General features: G+C 36.7%; 1 protein-coding gene across 5 annotated transcripts in view; it reads left to right on the forward strand.

Moving 5' to 3' along the window:
• The window catches only part of pax7b (paired box 7b), a 58,530-nt gene that overhangs the window by 23,574 nt on the left and 13,959 nt on the right, over positions 1-20,997 (forward strand). For all 5 annotated transcript variants that reach the window (XM_043224563.1, XM_043224558.1, XM_043224559.1 and 2 more), the window contains exons 5-7: positions 3,405-3,601; positions 10,741-10,906; positions 11,070-11,266. In XM_043224563.1, the coding sequence (XP_043080498.1) occupies positions 3,405-3,601; positions 10,741-10,906; positions 11,070-11,266 (560 nt within the window). The remainder of the gene's footprint in view (positions 1-3,404; positions 3,602-10,740; positions 10,907-11,069; positions 11,267-20,997) is intronic.

Here is a 20,997-nt window from a genome sequence, read left to right on the forward strand (position 1 = left end):
AGTGGCCCTTCAATTTTTTTAATAGATTTAAGAGGCCTGTTTTATTGTAATTGGAATGTTCCTGTTCTTTTCCGATTAGTGCTTTGACGAAGAGCCCTTTTTATTTTTAAAACCCACTTTTTGCTCTATTTACCTTTTATTCAAAAGCTCTCGCTGCTGTATGCTCCAGGCCATCTCAGACAAAATGTGTCATACTCAGTTATATTTATGCCGCAGCACATTCGACAGATCTGGGCACTTGCCATGGTTGCATTCGTGTGATGGGACCCAGCATGTCAATCGTGGGATCTCGCAGAGACAAAGATGAGGTCCAGGTTTAGACGCGTATCTGCATCAGCGTCTGTTTCATTTCCATAATCCTGTCCTCATTATACTGCGAGTAGGAGAGCGAGAGATGCTGACCTTTAGCAGGAGAGTGCTGTCAAACTTATTCAGGTTTTATCTGTCTCTGCAGGGCTGGCTGAGGAGCAGCTTGTGGGTTGTCTGTTATGGCAGCTAAATGACATCCTAATTGTTGTGACGAGGGCAGAATGGGACGTGGCAGAACACTCATCAGTCATGCAGTCGCAACTGCATCGAGCTTGTAGCTTTTCAAATTGTGTTCCTTAGATTTGTCCCCCTGATTCTGTCTGAAGTTAAAAATGTGTGGAGATTGACAAGTTGTTCTCTTGTTACAAAACAAATTTTATTTATTTATTTTTTATAATTGTGGCAGGATTGTGGCTGTTCAAAAGTTTGGGGTGCGTAATATTTCTATTTTAATAATTTTTTAAAATATATATTTAAAAATGTAATTTATTCTTTAAATTATGGCAAAGCTGAATTTTCAGCAGCCTTTAATTCAGTGTCACATAATCCTACAGAAATCATTATAATATGCTGATTTGCTGCTGAAGAAACATTTATGAATATTTTTTAGTGTTGAGAAGAAGCTGTACTGCTTTATATTTTAATATTGAACTGCGAACAGGTAGTGTAGTTTTTTTTCATTTGAGATCATTCTTTATATCTTTATATATATATATATATATATATATATATATATATATATATATATATATATATATATATATATATATATATATATATATATATATATATATATATATATATATATATATATATATATATATATATATATTAGTACAGGTATGAAATGGAATTAGGCTGAATAAATGCTGACAGAATTTAATGTCTAGCAGCATATATAGCGAAGAACAAATAAATTCAATGTTGTGTCTTTGATAAAAGTGGTGGCCACTTTCCACAAAAACAGTATAGATCACCGCACTGGCCTCAAGTGGTCGTCATGGCAAGTCAAAAGCAAATCACTTTGTCACAATCTCTCTAAAACCAACAAAGGGATTTAAAGAACATGAGTTCCAATATATATGTACACTTCAGTATGATTTTTGCAGAATGTTGAGATGAGGGGAGAGTGTTGGCAAAATGAATCTTAAAAGAAAAGGCAAAGGAATTGATTTAATTAATGCGGCCTCATGTCCTACGGCCATGTGTAATCCGTCGAGAATTCCTGAGTGTGAGCTCTAGGAGACAAAAAGACATCTACCAGAGGACTCCTCAAGTGGCCTGTAATGAGAACCTCCCTGTAATCCCATAATTCCTTGTTTAATTAAAAGACAGAGCTGGCCTGGAGTCGAAGCCACTTTGATGGCTCTTTCATTGTTGTGCTTTTGTTTGGAGGCTATTTTTGGGATGTTCAGTCGAACCGTCCAACAAACAGAGACGTGCAAACAGATTCGTTCTGTAATCTGGTGTTTCAGTTGGTTAGCTTTTGTTGTTGTGACCAAACCAATATCACATTAAAAAAAAAAATAGAAATTTAGAAGTTTGCATAAGCATTTCTGTTTCTCAAACTCACCTCATTGCTGTCCCCTATGGTGTGGAACTGGAGTGAACTGATCTGCCGTTGTTGACAAGATTTAATGTCCTTGAATTACCTCCTAAATCTTATGTTTCACCTGGCCTGAAAAACCAGTTCTCACTATACTGTACTAGCAAAAAGCAGATGCCTAGAATGTAGAATGCAGCAGTGCCATAGAACAACCATTTTGGGTTCCTCAAAGTACCTTTCAGTGAACAGCCTTAGTAATAGTGCCTTAGTACTGCTGGCTTTAGTGCAGTGGAGAGCTTCTATGGATCTTAAAGGTCATTCATGCAAACATCAATATCTTGAGATTTTATTATATATATCAGGATCTTTTAAATTAATATTGCAATTATGTGGGTAAAAATACAAATATTTTTTACCCAGCCTTAACATATAAAGGCGAAGAGCACCCCACTCGGCTCCTCTGTAATCAGCCCTACTCAGAGGGGCCAAACTTGGAAGCCCACACCAGTATTAGCCAATAAGAAGCCAGGGTTCAGCCATCACTAATGTAGAATAGCTTCAATTTAGCGGGAAGTCATGGCCTGGATTAAGGCCAGTGTCTGCCGAGCTAGGCCCCCAATGCTGCTGAGGGGATTTTCAAGGATCAGCCCAGTGCCAGCCAAACTGGAAATAAATAAGGAATCAACTCAAATGAAATGATAAAAAACGGCTGTAAAATCTTCCCTGTCATATGTGGAAATGTGACCAAAGAATGGGACGTAGGTACATCTTTTTGAATCTCTATTGTTTGTGAGGTTGTTGTTGTTTTTTTGCCAGAATACTTGTCAATTTTTCATGTTTACTTATTAATATTAATTCTTGCTGCAATTATTTGTAGTTATAAGTTATCAGCACCGTGCATACACACCTGTATAAAGGTCAGTGTTCCGCACAGCACGGATAAGCTAATGTGTCATTTTCGTTTCATCACTAAGCTACTTGGCTTGAATTGCCACCCACACACCTCTGGTTTGCATCAGATCAGATTTGGGCTCATTGTTTCTCATCTTTTCTTCAGCTAACCACTAAACAGAAATGCTGTAGTTGACACGGCTGCATCTGACAGATAATCCACCGCTCTTATTTTAAAAGACGGCAAGATCGCAAATGGCATTTAATGAAATAAACTTGAGTTATTTGCAAAGTGCCAGTTTTGTTTCATTTTAGCACCGGTGCGAGGATCGCTAAGGTGGTCTGCGGAGATTAACTCCCCCCACTTTTCCCTCTGTGGCCTCGGGGCGAGCTGGGATTCGCGCTGATGTGGGATTGTATTTACAAGAGCTTCGCTTATATAAATAGCTATGCATTGAAATAATATTCGCTTGAAATCCACATGAATCCGTCTCACCGTGCTGCAATCCATCTGTGTTTTCGGATCCACATTCACTTACACACATCAAATCGGTATGATGACAGCATTCATGACCAGAGAGCTTTTTGGTAAGTGCGTGACTTTTTTAGCGCCATGCACAACCCACTCAGCTCTTTCGTTATCTGTCCTCTATGACAGGTCGAATGGACGATGGCTCGGACGTGGAGTCTGAACCAGACCTGCCCTTGAAGAGGAAGCAGAGGCGCAGTCGGACCACCTTTACAGCCGAGCAGCTGGAAGAGCTGGAGAAGGCCTTCGAAAGGACACACTACCCAGACATCTACACCAGAGAGGAACTAGCCCAGAGAACCAAGCTCACTGAGGCCAGAGTACAGGTAGAACCTTCTTTCACTACTTTTGTGAAACAAATGTTAAAGGTTCATTATGGAACCATGAAGAAAGTTTTGTGGCATCATGAAGCATCTTTATTTTTAAGAGTGTAATACTTGATAAGTGATAATTCACCTAAAAATGAAAAATTGTAATCTTGAACACACATACTGTAACACTGAAATCAGTGTTGTTTGAAACCTTTTCTTTTAAAGAAAGCAAGTCATACAGGTTTGGAATGACATGAGGGTGAGTTAATGATGGCAGAACTAATTTATTTGGGAGAACTTTCCTATTAATTGTGCTCATCTATGAAGTTTGTTTATGAAAGGATGGTAACCGTAAGACTGATGCTCTCAGTTGGAGATACAGATGGCACAATGAGATCTCAGTGCTTCGAGGTCTATAGAGCTTTAAAGTGTCACTAGATCTGCTGGACTGAGGTCCTCTGATTGATGACGCGTGTAACAATGCAACCGCTCATCTCAAAGAAAGTGCTAGAAAAACACAACAGGCCTCTTCCTGTCAGCCGTATCGGAGAAACACGATCAGGTGGCTAACATGACACTACTTCTGTCAAAGTTGGCTTGAAATTAACTATCTATTTTCTAAATGCATGTTATTGGAATTTTATATTTTGAACAATTTATTCATGCATGCATTTACTGTTTCTGTTTTTTTTTTTTTCACTTTTTAATCAAAATGTCAATGGCATCTTCCAGAGAAACAACAGACAATATAATAAGTAGTTGCTATTTAATTGAGAAAATCATAATCTGGTTACATTCTTCTGTCAAAACATACATGATTTAAGGCATAACTGAATATCTACCTTTGTGTCACTTCTGACTTTTGTAGCATTGACATAACACGGAGAATTTCATTTGGACCAATGCTTTTAAATGATAAATTACTTGTTTTAGTCTGACTGGATTTGGACTTTAAAAGTGCATGTAAATGCTACAGAGCATTCACGGGACTATGGCTCCACCCACCGCTGGTCCTGACAGCTTGTCAACCATGTGGATAGTTGAAACAATGAGAGGGGGAAAATACAGTAGAGTTATGGCAGCAGCTGTTGGGAGCAAAGGGAGGGGGATAAAAAGAACAAGAGTGCATTCCTGATGGATTTCTCACTTCAGCTTTTGGCTGGGATCTTTTCTTCCCACCACTTTCAAGCCCACCACTGCTTCTTGTAAAATTTGCTGCATATCAGAGAACATCCCACACACTCTCTTGGGAACCCTTCTCCACCAGTTACATTAATCAATCAAGAGCTTGTAAAAAATTTGACCGCTCACCGTAGCCCTGCTGTTTGCTTCACCTCTGAAATGGTACAGGCTTGCGGTCTTCACATGCTAATGCTCTGGATGTTACCTTAATGTAGTAATGTGCAGTGAAATGTCACGCAAGGTCAATCTGTCTTGGTTATTCGATTTTGTAATAAAAGATTACTTGTTTTAATAAGTAAACACTATATTTCAGATCTACACAAGCTGACTAAATGACACCATTGCATAATTGAAATGCAGTCTCTTTTTTCCTCTCAGACACTTTTTAGTTGGCTAAACTGGCTTCACCACTTTTCACCACTTGCCAAATGTCTTACTCTTTCAGTGATTTGACCATTTAATAAAGTTGTAGACCCTTTGTTTTACTTAGTAGCATTTGTATTCTTGACTTTTGTTTCAAATCTGAATTTGTATGTTACAAATATTGTTGGCTCCTTGACAAACTGCTTTGGATAAATGCGTCTGTTAAATGCAGAAATGTAAATCAGTCAAAATTTTGTGCCCAGACAGAATGAAAATGAAACCATTTTGGAAAAAACTGACCCATAGTGGCCCCATGACAGGCATTTTAGCTAAGAGAATATCTCTCGCTGGCAGTGTCAGAGATCCTGTTGATTTTTTTTTTCTGTCATGTCAGTGATTCGGCTCTCCCTGAAAGGAGCCCCATGGGACATTTGGCCCTTTTGTGCATTTATGGTGACTGATGCTAATTAGACAAGTGAATAAACATTTCACCACTTCTGACCTGCGTATGTCACACTTGAATTTTTAAAAACTGATAATTCAATTATGAACATAAATTCAAATGTTCTGAATGTCAAATGCTTGACGCCATGTTGGAAGGAAAATCCAGATCACAACTACATCCTCAATATCTTGGCTCAACATATTTTATTTTCTCAACTCTGTCACAGCCCAGCAGTTGGTTCTTGAGAGGCCAAGTAGATGATGTGTAAGGATCTTTGGCTCGAGATAGCTCACATGGAGATACCAGGGCTCTGGGATCATTGCTTTTGTGGAGGGGAAGGTGTCTGACCCTGTTGGCTTTTGGCAGACCCCGCGGCCTTAGTGTCAACCCACTCGAGTGCAGCTGCGCTGACACAGTATCCAGATGTCTGAGAGAGAGAGAGAGAGAGAGAAAGAGAGAGAGTGAGAGAGAAAGAGAGAGAGCGAGAGAGAAAGAGAGAGAGAGGGGGAGCGAGGGAGTGTTCCTGCTGCCAAACAGGGGAAGTCAGACATGGATCAGTGAGGATGTCAAAGGCTTTAATTTATGTGTTTGGTGCTTTTCTATTAAGTGTCATCAGTCTGTCACTGTGGTTATTCTTAACCACAAACACTTTACTCATGCTTCCACTGTTTCACTGCTTCTTATGACAAATCAGAGGAAGTGATCCGTATCTGACTAAGTGCTTCCAGGTCTTACAGCACTGCTGCCTGTCTGTCTGGTTCACCGCATTTTGTAAGGCCAGAGGGAGAAACTAAATGAATGGACAGAGATTTACAGGGAATTTCATAGGCAGTGGCAGTTATGTCACTTCAAACTCTGTTAGACAAGAAATCTTTGTAATGTGTTCATGGATCAGGTTTGAGGTTGTGGTATGACCACTCTGAAATACGAGGAAGATAAACAGATGGAGGGGAACCTAGTCATGCTACATTATCACGTTGAAAACTGCCTGTATCTTTTAGATTATATTATGAAGTGAACTAAATATGAATCTTTATGCATCCAGATACTAGATTATATTATGAATTAGATACTTTGACAAAATTTTGACATAGACTACTATTTAAAACTTTAAAAATGTTTGAAAAGTTTAACAAAAAAAATAAAAATAAAAATAATAATAATAAACATTCATAAATTCATTACACCAGTCTTCAGTGTATTTTCTTCAGAAATCATTCTAACGTGCTGATTTGCTGCTCATGAAACATTTATTATTATTATCAAAGTTTAAAACCATTGTGCGGCTTAGTCGTGGGAACTGGTCCTTTCTGATGAATAGAAAAATTTAAAAGAACAGTATATATTTCTAAATCTTTTGTAACATTAACCTTAATCAGTTGAATGCATCCTTTCTCAGTAAAAGTAATTTCAGTAATTTCGCTTTCCTTAAAACCTTTATGTAAAATGCATTTTACTTAATTTTCACTAAACTTAATGCATTTTAATGCATTAAGTATTATTTTTAATGCACCTCAATTTACTGTACAATCTTATAACACTTATCAATTAATTATTACGCAAAGCAATATATAATGAATTAAATGCACATTATGAATAGTTATAATTGTAACCTTGTAAAGTGCATTGTAACCTTTAATAAACCTTTGTAATTTTAAATAAATGAAAAATAAAAATCTTACTGACCCCAAGCTTTTGAATTGTGGTGTACAGGCATAGAGTGAGGAGACTTAGTCTTTCCACATGTTATGTACAAGCAGGTTTTGAAGATGAGTCCACTTCTCCTCTTTATTCTGGCACCCTTTGATCCAATCTGGAAACAAGACTTCCAGGGCACAAATGTCAGCCCCCTGATGTGGAGTCATATCACATGCGTGATCTGGAGCCAATAATTCTGTACTTTCTGAGCTTCTGGCTCACATAAAAATGCAGAGCAATGAACAGATCAAACAAATATGTGAAAGTTCGTTTACATGCATATATTTATGTTTATGTATAATGATGGTTATAAAACTAGAAAGAAGATGTGCTTAGACGTTCATTCTGATATTGTTCCATGTATTCCTGGGTCAACATATTGTGTTGACTCTGGAACATTTTAATCCAAAAATTTAATTGTGACCATATCTCTACACGTAAACCTAACCTTACCCACGAGTAATGCCTAAAATCAGAGGAAGTGATAGATAAATGACAATTGACCTCACAGTGTTTTACAACTTCAACGGAATTTTCCAACTGTCTCTTCTTCGTGTGGCTCAGTTTTGCCACACTGTTTCCTTCAAGGCCCAGTCCAGCCAGCCTTGACCCTACATCCTAACCCATTCTGTCCCACTGCCCATCTAGATTCCCACCACCCCTTGCATGGAGCCACTGAGATGTCTGCCTTTTTTTACGCCTCTCAGCTACCGTTATGTTCTTTTTTGCTGTGAAATTCAATCACGTTATCCAGGTTTTACTCCTCGTCTTCCTGTCTGCTCACCAACCACCCTGCAATGGCAATCGGTAATCCTAGGAAGACATATAGCTATCGTCGTCCAAGAAAGACAGCGCAAAAGAAAGTGAGAGGAACTGATAGGATGGCCCGGATGATTGATATTGGACGAGAGCGCTAGATGCTGGCCGAAAGTGGAATGTGAAATCGTGACACAGTCCACAATCAGATTTGTCTTCCATTTACCTTCCTTCCTTTTGTCTCTCCCGCTCCCCCTGTTCTCTTGGAGATTGAGAGTATATTGAATTGAATTTTTCGACTTCCATTCCCTCCGAACCGAATGCAATCAAACAACAGCTCCTTCAGCCACACTCCACCAAATCTCCTCTCTTAAATGTTTCGCCAAGCGACTCCGTTCACTTTTAAGGAAATTATTCGAACTCTTTCAGAAATACGAAATGAGTCGGCCATCTCAGTTGGGCAGTGTGCTTTGTGTCTCAGCTCGAGCAGGGAAATGAGAAGAGTGGGGAATTAGAGGGAACAGCAGAGAGAAAATCCCTGCTCAAGGTGCCTTTGCCATCGGGTTCCAGAATGGTGCATTCAGAAGCCCCAGCTCGCAGCAAGCCTCTTAGGAGATCCATTGAGCGTGGGGCGGCAGGCACTCTAGCCTCTAACACTGAGATACGCGCCTTCTAATGCCTTGTGCTACTCTCCACTTCTCGTTAATACCAGAAACCATCCTAAACTAAGACATGTAAAGTAATGGGGCTCGTGTCAGCGGGACTAGTGGTTTTATGGGGAAGGTCGTTGATGCACGGCATTGTTAAAAGAGCAATGTGGGACAGCTAATGGGGGAGGGTTGAGCACTGCAGACTTTTATTTGAATTAAACAGATTTTTACTGGCAGGATTCATTCATTCACACACAAAAAAAAGAAAGTTATGTTCTAAAAAAATCCAGTTTTCTAACCTAATGTTGTGGTAAGGATGGGTGTTGGGAATGTGCTTTTCAAGGTAAACGTGTGTGTAATTAGTTCCCTGGTGTGTTAATAAGAGTAATTATATAGGTTTTATAGGTGTTTCCAGAGTCTTAGGTGTTTCCTAGTTTTTGTTTGGATATGGGAATGGAACAAGAATGCCATACTTGTTGATTTTGTCTTATGGGTGGGATTTTTAATGATCATCAATTAATAATAATAATAGTAACGTTTAAATGTAATTCTATTTTAATATTTTTAGATTTAATTACATTTTTTCAATTGCCATAAAGACCACATATTTCTGAGAATAAATTGCATATATCAAGAATGTCTTGCGGTCTCATCGGCTCCCTTGAATTTTATAATTTATTAAAAATAATCAGACATTTTATCTTCTCTTTGTCACTTTGTGTACAAAGATTGAAGGGGAGCCTGAGAGGATAAAAGCGAGAGGCAGAGAAAGAGTGTGTACTCATACAGTATGTCTACGCCAGCCCCTTGATCAATGCCCAGGCTGAAAGCGTCATTCTTGAGGAGCTGTTTAAAAAGGGACGCCCTCTCTTTGTGGTCTGATTCATTGAAGGGCCATTGTCCCCCTCTTTCACTTCCACTCACAATGGTGGGGACCATTTGAAAAACAACAGTAGATTAACTGCACTGCCAGTGTATTAAAGTCTGAAGAATGGCCCCTCTGAGGCATAGATCAATGTCATTCACTCTTTTGCATACACAGGGGCAGTGCCTCGGCCCCAGAGAGGTGCAGGTTACTGGCCGTGCTCCCCTTTCAATGAGTCACATTAGAATGAAACTTTGAAAATGTGTCTTAATGTGGCAGGGGCATTTCTTTCTTCCTTTCTTGTGTTGGTGCTTTCTTTAAATAGAGGCTTTTTGTTCATTCAAAATATCACTGAAATGTCACATGCTGATTTTGATATAAAACACATTTTCTATATTAAAAATCATGTGTAACACAAACTTTTAAAAATTAACTATTTAAGGCCAAATATTTAACCATTTAGGCATTATCTCTTGAAGTGCACTTTATAAATACCTGTTGGAGTTAGTTGCATAAAAATATCATGCATATAACCCAGGTACATCCCTCATCTAATATTATGAGGTCTTTCTTCGTTCGTTTTTTCAGTAACACTTCAGTATAGGGAACGAGTTAACTTTTTAATAAGCAGCAAACCAGTAGATTATTGACACAAACGTTATAGTTAATGGTCTACCCGATCTTATGAATGTTCATATAAATAAAATGGGAAATAAAATGGAAACTCGTGATATAGATATGCTAAATGGACAAAATGTGTATATGGTATGCAATGGGTAGGATTAGGTTAATGTGTATCATACGCAAAACTTATATGCACACCAACAAATTTGGAATCAATTGCCCACGAAAACTGTGTATTATACGCACGGCAAACACGCGTGTGTCATATTAATTTTTGCGTATCAATACCACAATTTTTTGTCTTTATTTGCCATACTGTTTATATGTATTTTGGTTTCAGTTTGGTTAATAATAATCCCGATTCTAATTCAAACCGATTTAATCAAAATTAAAAGTTATTTTGAAAATCAAGTACATTAAATATCAATCCAAAAAGGCTTATATCATTTATTATTCAGAGGTCACAAAATTGTACAAAAAAGTGCAAAGGTGCAACCATTTGCAAACCACATAAAATTAATAAGTAGTTTACTTAGTATTGACCGGAATTGTTTTATTTGCATTATTTCAGGTTTGGTTCAGCAATCGTCGAGCAAGGTGGCGTAAACAAGCCGGAGCCAATCAACTGGCAGCATTTAACCACCTGTTACCTGGAGGGTTTCCACCCACAGGGATGCCCACTTTACCAACATACCAGCTTCCCGAGTCCACCTATCCTTCAACAACATTACCACAAGGTAAGCGAACCAGTGTTTTACTCAAAGAACCTGACCCTGTTTTATATTAATTTAATACCCATTGCGCAAACGTGTCTCATACGTGAATAGCAATAAAACGAATGTCCCCACAGTGCATTTGAGAATAAGTCTTTGACATAATTGAACGCGCTGTTCTTCCCAGACGGCAGTGGCACTGTGCATCGGCCCCAGCCGTTGCCCCCCTCCACCATGCACCAGGGCGGGCTTTCGAGCGACAGCAGCTCCGCCTACGGCCTCTCGTCCAACCGCCACAGTTTCTCCAGCTACACCGACACCTTCATGAGCCAGTCAGCGAGCAGTAATCACATGAATCCCGTGAGCAATGGACTATCTCCACAGGTCAGTAAGGGTCACTGGCCACAGTGTTTAAATAATCTTCTCCATAGCCACATGTCAAGGAGTCTTTCAAGTGGAATTACGAGACCTCTCTGAAGATAAAACAGCATATTCTTTGTGCGCTGCCGTGTACGTTTGCTGATTATATGCGTCTCATGTGTACTGAGAAGACGTGTTTTGGAGAAATCATCTTCTAGTGGATGATACCCCCCCTTGTGTTCGTGAACTGTTTATTAGATAGTGTTTTCTAATTAATACTCCTAATTAAAATAAAGATTTAATTGTTTGATTCTAAGAAAATTAGTTTGGAGACAATGCAGGATACCCTAAAGAGAAGAAATCCCATACGCAGTCAAAGAGCTGCTAGCACTGCGCCTCGATCAGAAAAGAGCGTAATCTCACTAAACTAATGGATCTGTATGTTTAATTGTCTAGAAGTAATTTTAAGCGCTAACAGACATTTTAATAAGTCAGGATGTTTTAATTAACTAGAACGGAGCAAAAAAAGTATTGTCTTGTCTTGCTCTGATACATCTTTGAGTCCTTATTATGGAGAAAGTGTAAAATGGGAAACCAATAAGGCTTTTGTAGGTTTTGGTCCCTGTGTTTCTGGGCAAAGATTCTCTTGTTAAAGACGTTATGTAGCATTCTTGAATAATGGAGAGTAATAAATAGGACTCATTGCTCAGGGTTGATTCCTAAAAGCGAAATAAAAGGTAATGCTATTGAGGCACATCATTGGTAAAGAGTGTATTACAAGCAATTATTCACCATTAGTGGGCAGTTCTGCCCACTACAGCCAAGAAGATCTGACTAACAGGCAGAAAATAAGATTGAAATGGTGTGTAAGGAGTTGAAAATGAAATTCAATACTGCGTTTGTCCACAATTACCCCGTTGTTCACACGTTTTATGGCCACTCCCCCCCCCACCAAATATTTCTCAAAGCAGATTGGAAACTGGTATTACTATTTTTTTCCCAAAGAGAGGAAAGAATTAGGGATTTGATGACAAAAAAGAGATTTTCTCTTGTACTGCGGAGTTGGGGGATAACATAAGCGTTTCTCAGCATGTTTGATTGTTAATCGTAGTGGAGGGGCTTTAAGTACTAATGCTTTCGCTGCAAACCTGCATAAATAACCGAGCATGGTTCGAGCATTTTTTGGGGGGAGAGTTTGCAGCTAGAAATAGATCTGATGTAAAATATGTACTATCCATTTTTTTATTATTGTTCTTTATTATTAATGAATGATATTCATGAATTATTAGTGAATTTTCTATACATTTAAAGAGGATGATAAAAACAAAATTTTAGTTGTTAACATTTTTTAAATTTCTCAGTAAAATGAAGATGGTTCAGCCTCCATCCGACCCCTCCTCAGCCCCTAACCTCCCCACCCCTGTCCAGCCCCTCTCACCCATCTCCACATGTCACATGTGGCTATTCCATCAGGCCCTTATTGTAGGAAAAATTAATGTTCTCTTTGACAGGAGTATCATAGTTCAACCCCAGCATCACACTGTGCCTCAATGTCCATGAAAGGGCCGCCAGTGCCCCACGAGGCAAATCCCCCCCCCATTCTTCTCAGCTACAGGGAGTCCACATGGCAGTCCTTACAAGCTTGTTTTTGTACATCACAATTTTCTCCATCATTTGTCTAATCTATTGTCTTTCTGTTACTTATAATCCCCTGTCTAGTAATTTATTTTAACACATTAATTTTGTCTTCAATGAAGACAAGTTCATGCAAATCGATGCAAATACTCGAGTGCGTGCAAGTGGTACAGTCTGTATTATACAAACAGTTTTTCCTAAAGAGTAGAGCGCTGTGGGATTGCACAGAGAACTTTTTGTTTGGTTTATTTGCTTGTGAAATCTTATCAACCATTTTAAAAGCTTTATAGCCTAAAGTTGTTGTCATAGTAGTGTAATGGCCTTCTCTCATTTGTCTGGACAGACCCTTCTTTGACACTGAAACACTTTGCCACGAAGCAGCAGTAAAAATTCTAAGTAATTCTGCTTATTTTTCCATTCATGATACATTTGCGTTTACCTCAGTGTCCTTTTGTCTTCTTTTATATGTAATATCATGAAGTTTGACTATTTCTCAATGGTTTATAGTGAATTCAAAAAGTAGTAAAAAAGAGCATTTCTGTTTTTTTCAACAGTTTTGCCAGTAGTTCATCTCTGTTGTTATTTTGAGCCCTGATTTTTGGAAATATTTGCTGGTCAAGCTCATGCACATTAACAATATTAATTGTAACTTGACTGGTTCCACAATGGCAATACAATCAATCACATGAAGGGACAAAAATGACCTAAAAAAGGAAATTGAATACATGACATATAATCACATATCAGATTATGACATTTGAAAATTGTATATGGACATATGTCAATAATATCTACATGATTTTTATGTGGCATTGATGTAGCAACCATATATGACAAAAATCTGAATAAAAAAATAATAAATATAATATATTACATACATATGATACATATATAAAATTGTTTCAATTTCTAATACTTATACTTCTTTGCTATTTCATATATGGAAATGTAATATTTCATTTGTAAATAGGAACATTTGCCATACAGAAACACCTGATCTAGAACCAAATGTGATCAATTTTATTTTTAATTTGAATTTTAGAAGACACCTGGCAGCATTTCATTGATTGTATTTCGACATACATGAAAATCTAGTGCTTGGATCAACCCGGCCTTGAGAAAACGTGAGAAAGATGCGCTCGTCTTCAGTTGTGCGTTTGTCAGATGGTGTGGATGGATCGCTTTGCAGCTTCTATCGAGTGGAGAAAACTTGAGGGTTTCAGTAAATGTGCTGCGATGGCCGTGTGCCAGACTGAAACGCAACCCTGCTGGGTTCACAACACCAACAGGTGCACAAGCCCCTCTCAGTCTTCTCATGTGCCAGCAGAGGCAGAGCGCTTCTCACTGCACCTCTGGAAAACACATTAAACGGCACTGCAGCTTAGCTCGGATGAAAATTATGCAATGCCAGACCTAATCTCCATTAAGCCCACTTTTGGACCGGGTCAGAGCTATGGACAGATTTCTATGGCCTTGACTGCATGTCTTTTCTGTGTTTCATCCGCTGCTGGACATTGAGAGCAGTCCAAACACTGGACATGTGGAGAAGGAATGAATGCGGTAATAAAGCCGTAGGCTGCTTTACTACTGCAGTCACTCCTCCTCCTACAACAGATGCTTTGTGCAGGTGGCTGATTGGGTTTTACAGTGGGAGACGTTCTGCTATGGTTGTCTGATATGTGCAGTGTCTTTGTTGTTAGTTGTTGTAACTGGAGAAGAAAACAACACACACCCGTTTTAATGAACAGGTTTTACTAAAACCAACCATTCAGTATAATCAGTCATGCTTTTTGTTTCGGGCCCCGTAGCAACAACACCACCCCTCAAGGCACTCGAGTCATCTAGTAAAGCTTCCAGTGCCAGTATTAATGAGCATTACTGCAATTTCACTCTGCAACATTAGTGTCAGGTTGATTGGGCCGTAACGGGTAGTTATTGTGTGCGAGCGCAATATTAATGAAATTAACAAATGATTAAAACTATTTTGGCATTATAGTCGTATATTCACATTTTCATACTTTTTAAACCCCTGTAGAAGATTTTTTTATTAACATTTATGCTTATTTAATTTATTGACTTAGATAATATTTATATTGTATTATAACAATGCATGTGTATTTATTCTTACATTTTATATTATAGTATGCAGTAGTTTTATTTTATTATAAGAGATTTTTATTTTTTCATTCATTATTTTTGTTTTTAGATTTTTTTATTTAACATTTTTATTGTATTATATGGTATATTGTATAACATGTATATTTACTGCATTTTATATGCATTTCATAAATATATTTAAGAAGACATTTGTTTACTTTAGATTTTGTTTATATTTTATTTTAATAATACATGTATATGATATATTTATTAAAACACACACACATACACACTATACATTTATATTTACTACATTTTATATGTACTTTTTAGAGAATATTTATTTTCATTCAGAATTATATATATATATATATATATATATATATATATATATATATTACTGTAATTATTCTCTTAAATAATATTTATTTATAACTTTTATATTTTTGTTAAACATTCTCTTAAATAATTTTTTTTTTTTTACATTTTATAAGGATATTTGCAGGATTTATATTATTATCAAAATGTCACACAAAATAACTTAAACTGTTAAATGAATACGTATAAATGAACCAAAAATTTACAATGTTGTATTTTGTATAACAAAATAAAAATAAAATGTCGAAATATATTAAACAAATTGCTGTTTTATAAAATAAAAAATGCTGTATATAATATAATAAACATTTAGCATTATATATATATATATATATATATATATATATATATATATATATATATATATATATATATATATATATATATATTATGATATGAAGTTTTTAGACTTAATAAAAATAAATCTAAAATAAATCTATCCTCTTTCAAAAAAATGCATCCACACACTTGTAAGAGAAGTGAAAGAAAAATGGCAAATGTATCATTTTATGTGTGTGTGTGTGTGTGTGCAGTTGGAAGATTTGTGTTTTGGAATGAAGGAACTTTGGCTAGCATTTGATGTTAGGAAGGGAGAGCGAATAGGCTGGGTTTCAGCACTGGGGGATCAGAGGCAGAGCAGTGCTCACCAGCACTCCCTTTGATCCGTATCCCCAGGCCTCCCTGCCTGAGCCACGCGCAAAACTCAGGCCTCACCAGTGATTCCTGACAACTGTCTGCTAGAGATAAGGGAGGGGGACTCCAACCTCTCTCCTCTCCTCCATTAGCACAGCAGCCACTTTAAACTGGATGAATTATATTTAAGAAGCCTGCACAGGGGTTGCCAAAAAAGAAAAAAATATTATATGAGAGAGAGGGGGTGAGAAATAGAGAGAGAGAGAGAGAGAGAGAGAGAGTAAAAGAAGATGATTGAGTTTTGGTTCACTTCTCTCTTTTTTTTTTTTTTTTGCAGATTTTTGACAAGACATTGTGCACCTGAATGTCAATGAGTGAATCTATGTGCCGTCTCTGCTATTATTACCAGTGCGGTATTAAGCCTCTCTGCGGGCACGGTGTCAGCTGGCATGTGTCACCATCAACAAATCAAAAGACTAAATACATGCATATTTACATCACCCCCGTGCTCCGAGAGCAGAGGAGAAATACTTGTTAATTAGAACCCGTCTTAAATACAGATGCTGTTTCAATTTGGCAAGAGTTAAAAAGTAAGAGGCTTTAAAAAAAAAAAAAAAAAAAAAAAAAAAAAAAAAAAAAAGATGAGACCTGCTCAGAAGCTGCCAAGAAAATCAGGGGAATTTAAATCATATCCACTGGCAGAATGTTTTCTGCATGAATTTATTTGGTTTCTCTCTCTCTCTCTTCCTATCTTTTCTCCCCTCTCTAACGCAAGCGGAGAGAAATTGAAGTCTTGTGCGTTTGTTAATGAAACATAGTAGGTTTCTCAGGTCACTCAAATACATATGTAAATTTCATATTCAACATTTCCAGTGGCTCTAGACTGAAAATAGAGGGTCTGACGCGTAACCGTATGTGTGGAAAGACCGAAAGATATTACCGATGGTTTAATTATGATCCGGTATGCATGAATCTGATTATTTGGAGAGAAGCAATAACCTTAATCAGGGTAAATGCCACAGTGAAAACGAGGCCGTCATATTTTTAATTTTGCTGTCTATTTTTAAATGAGAAACGGTGTCTAGTAGAGTCCACACATTGTCATTTTTCAGCCTCTATATTTCTGCTCTTCATTTATAGCATCTCTGATCTGTTTCACTCTCTCTTACTTGCTTTTCTCTTCTTATTCTCTTACGTAGATGAAAGGCTGCAGCAGACAATATAAGCACAATTTAAATTCAAGAGTGTTTGTGTGTGAAAGTAAGCTGTTGCATCCTGATAAATAAGGGATATAAGAGAACGTGATTTACAGTTATCTCGCAGAGGCAGGCCAGGAGATTTAAGCAAGGCCAGTGCACTCTCTGCATTGGGGCTGAAATGCAGGAGAATGAACCGTTATATTAAAAAAATACTATTACTTATTAATATTGCCTCAGCATTTACAATATTCCCGATTGCGTGTATTCATGCATATTGTATATTTGTCTCCATATCTCCATATGCTATAATCTAATTTTATTATGATGAATGAGGCAATCCTCTAATGTATATTTAAAGCACTATAAAAAGTGCTTGAAAAAATGGACATATTTGTACAGCTATTATTTTCATAAAGCATTACTGTCTATTATTCATTGTTATTAGTTTATATTTGTTTTGATTAAACATATATAGTTGTGGCTTATGTTTCTGAGCAAGGAGTTGCAAGGAATAAAAAAATAAAAAACAGCTGAGCCTAAATATATTTATTTTTTACATTTTTACATTTGCTCTTTTAAAAGATTATTATTACATTTTAAGTGATTTTAAATGTATTTCTCTAGATGTTTTTTTGATTTATTAACATTTGCATTTTATATTTACTTGAAGAGGCTTTTATATTTATTTTCTTTTATATTTGATGTTTATTTTTAACATTTTGACATTTGCTCTTTTAAAAGATTAATATCACATTTTAAATCATTTTAAATGTATTGCTCTAGATGTTTTTTATATTTAATGACATCTACATTTTATATTTACTTATTTAGGACGCTTTTATATTTATTTTCTTTTATATTTTTTATTTATTGTCTTAGGAGATTTTTATATGTGTCACCATAATTATTCTTTAAAAACATTTAGTGTTTATTATATTTAAAATAGTAATATTTATTGTATTTTATTAGAAGATTACATACTTATGTTATATTATATATTTTGTTAATATTTAATTTATATTTACAATGTAATTTTATTTATATGATAAATTACATAATAATTAAACAATAAATTGTTTTATTATTTTATTATAATTTTATTTCAGTTTTTTTTCAGCTGTGGTATCAAGATCAGTGAGTGAGTCTACAGGGTCAGCGAGTATGAACAAGTGAAACTTCCAACAATTATGAACCTGCTGAAAACACCACGGGTTTTGGGGGTGGTCTTTGTGCACATGCTTCCTGTTAGTTCCAGATGCCAGTCTGACAGGTGTGAAGTTATGATTAATACTACAGCCTTGCAAAACTACAACTGCCAATCACCCCCGACTGCCCCCTCCGCACTTTATGACGGACTTTTGTAAGCTTGTCTCATTGTTTTGGATTGTGTATGTAAAGCTACAATAGTTTTAGAGTTTCTGTGATGTGGTTTTACAACATCTCTGAGGTTTTCCTCCTCCTCCTCCTCCCCTTCCTTCACGCTCTCTCTCTCAGTCCCCAGCTGCTGACACTAACTGCCCCGCTCTCTCCTCTCAGACTCCAGCTGAGAGCTATTTCGCTATTTATTTACATGTAATTATCCCTATGAAGTGCAGATATTAACACTGTCAAGAACAATTTGACTTGACATTCTTCACTAGACCTGCTCCCTGCTGTTTTTAGCAAACAAACGCCCCCTCCTCCCGCCTCCCACGCCAGCTCTCCACCTTGCATTATTCTTGGACGGCGTTAGCTGCTGCCGAGCCGCTGCTTGTGAAATCATTTAAAGCAGACGTTTAATTTGGCAGGAGCGGAGGCGGCGTGAAAAGACCGGCAGGCGGGATGAGAGGTCAGAGGGGGATGTTTTTTTCATTGTGACTGAATCTAGCTCGCACATCCGAAAAACGCTCAATAAAATAATCAGATTGCGCCTCACACTTTCTCCTGTATCAGCTCAATAGGACGTATTAACCTTTGGTTAACTCCAGGCCTTGTAACACTTTGGGACATTTAGGGTGCAGTGATACTGAAAAACCTTGTCTGTATTACACTAGAGCAAGCTAGCACTGATTGGAATGAGAGAGATTTCTACAAAAAATGCTTTTAAGAAACCATTTTTGAGGACTGTAGTGACACTGGATAGCTAAGCACACAAGGCTTTATTTATATGTAAATATATATTGAATATAGAGCCGTACATTCATATTTGCTAGATTCAAATATACATATTAATTTAAAAGGCAATTTTTATTATATCTTATATACATATTATATACATATATATATATATATATATATATATATATATATATATATATATATATATATATATATATATATAGATATATATATATATATAGGTATATATATATATATATATATATAGGTATAGATATATATATATATATAGGTATAGATATATAGATATAGATATATACACATATATATATATATATACATATATATATATATATACACATATATAGATATATATATATATATATACACATATATAGATATATATATACATATATTACTATATTGAACTATTTATTTTCAAATAAACAATTTTCTGTGCTGTTTTAAGTGGATAACGTTCAATTTTGCTGACTTGTGCGGAGAAAAATTTGTTAAAGACATGTTTAAAAGACATGTTACTTTTCTAATTCTCACCTGTGTAATCATGTAAAATATTTAATGTTAAGAAATATTTACCCATCAAAACATTAGTAAATTTCACAAAAGCTATCAAAGAAATGGCAAGTAACACACTAAAAGTAAATGTGAAATGTAGGAAAGGTAAAAAAAAAAAACACTGAATACATATTTCATGATTTATTTATTTTTAATTATATTTAATTATATAAAAATGTGTAGAACAATTTGTCACTGATGCCGTACCTGGTACATGTCAAAAGGTACATGTTTGTACCTAAAAGATTCATTTTGGTACCTTAAAAGTACATATTAGTGCTGAAAGAGTACATATTTTAACCTAACAGGTACAAAAGTATACTTTTGAAAAGGCACCGCCCCACTAAAACCTTCCTACCTTTATTTCTGTAACTTTTAGCTCTTCGCCACGTTTCTTTTTCGTGTTTTTTTTTATGTCATGACATCTGTCAGTGTAAGTGATTTTTGTCTTTCACTCATCACATTGATTCCCATCACGCATGATCAGAGCCCTGGGTTACTACACAGGGTTAAAAGAGCCATATGCAGAGTATTTCCTACAGATAACATGTTGCGAGAAGTGACAGCTTGTCTGGTTGCACGCTAATCGCTCTCATCTGGGCCCAGCTTGTCAATGCCCACTTTCTGTCACTGTCAATCACATGCCTAATTTGAAACAATTAAAGTCTCCCCAGCCGCCTCCACCCTATATGACAGTCTGTGCCATCCCCTCTCACAGTCAAACACCCACCACCCACCCCTCTCCGCTTTTGGCCGACTCTTCTTTTCACTTTCGATTAATGTGCTGTGGCCAATTAGCGCAGTGACATCGAGCCAGGAGAGGAAATCATCTATGTCATCTGCTCCCTGCCACTAGGGGAGAGAGAGATCCCACGAAGGTCCCGCCGTAAACAGACGGGTCTTCTAATTACCCACCTCTGCCTCCAGCCGTGACAAAACCGCTAATTGATTTTATGCAATAGTGTTTATTTCAAAAATAGCCATTTTGTCTCTCGGGTGGGGGTCTGGTTTTGGCACCTTTCAAGGCGACGGCACCGATGTCATGATGGTCTGGTGAATTCATGTACTGTATGCTTGATAGGCTCCAGCGGTTGTCTCCAGCAATGCAACTAGCTAATAGGTGATGATATATGGAAATTA

This window comes from Puntigrus tetrazona, chromosome 23 (genome assembly GCF_018831695.1).
Source record: "Puntigrus tetrazona isolate hp1 chromosome 23, ASM1883169v1, whole genome shotgun sequence".
Lineage (NCBI taxonomy): Eukaryota > Metazoa > Chordata > Actinopteri > Cypriniformes > Cyprinidae > Puntigrus > Puntigrus tetrazona.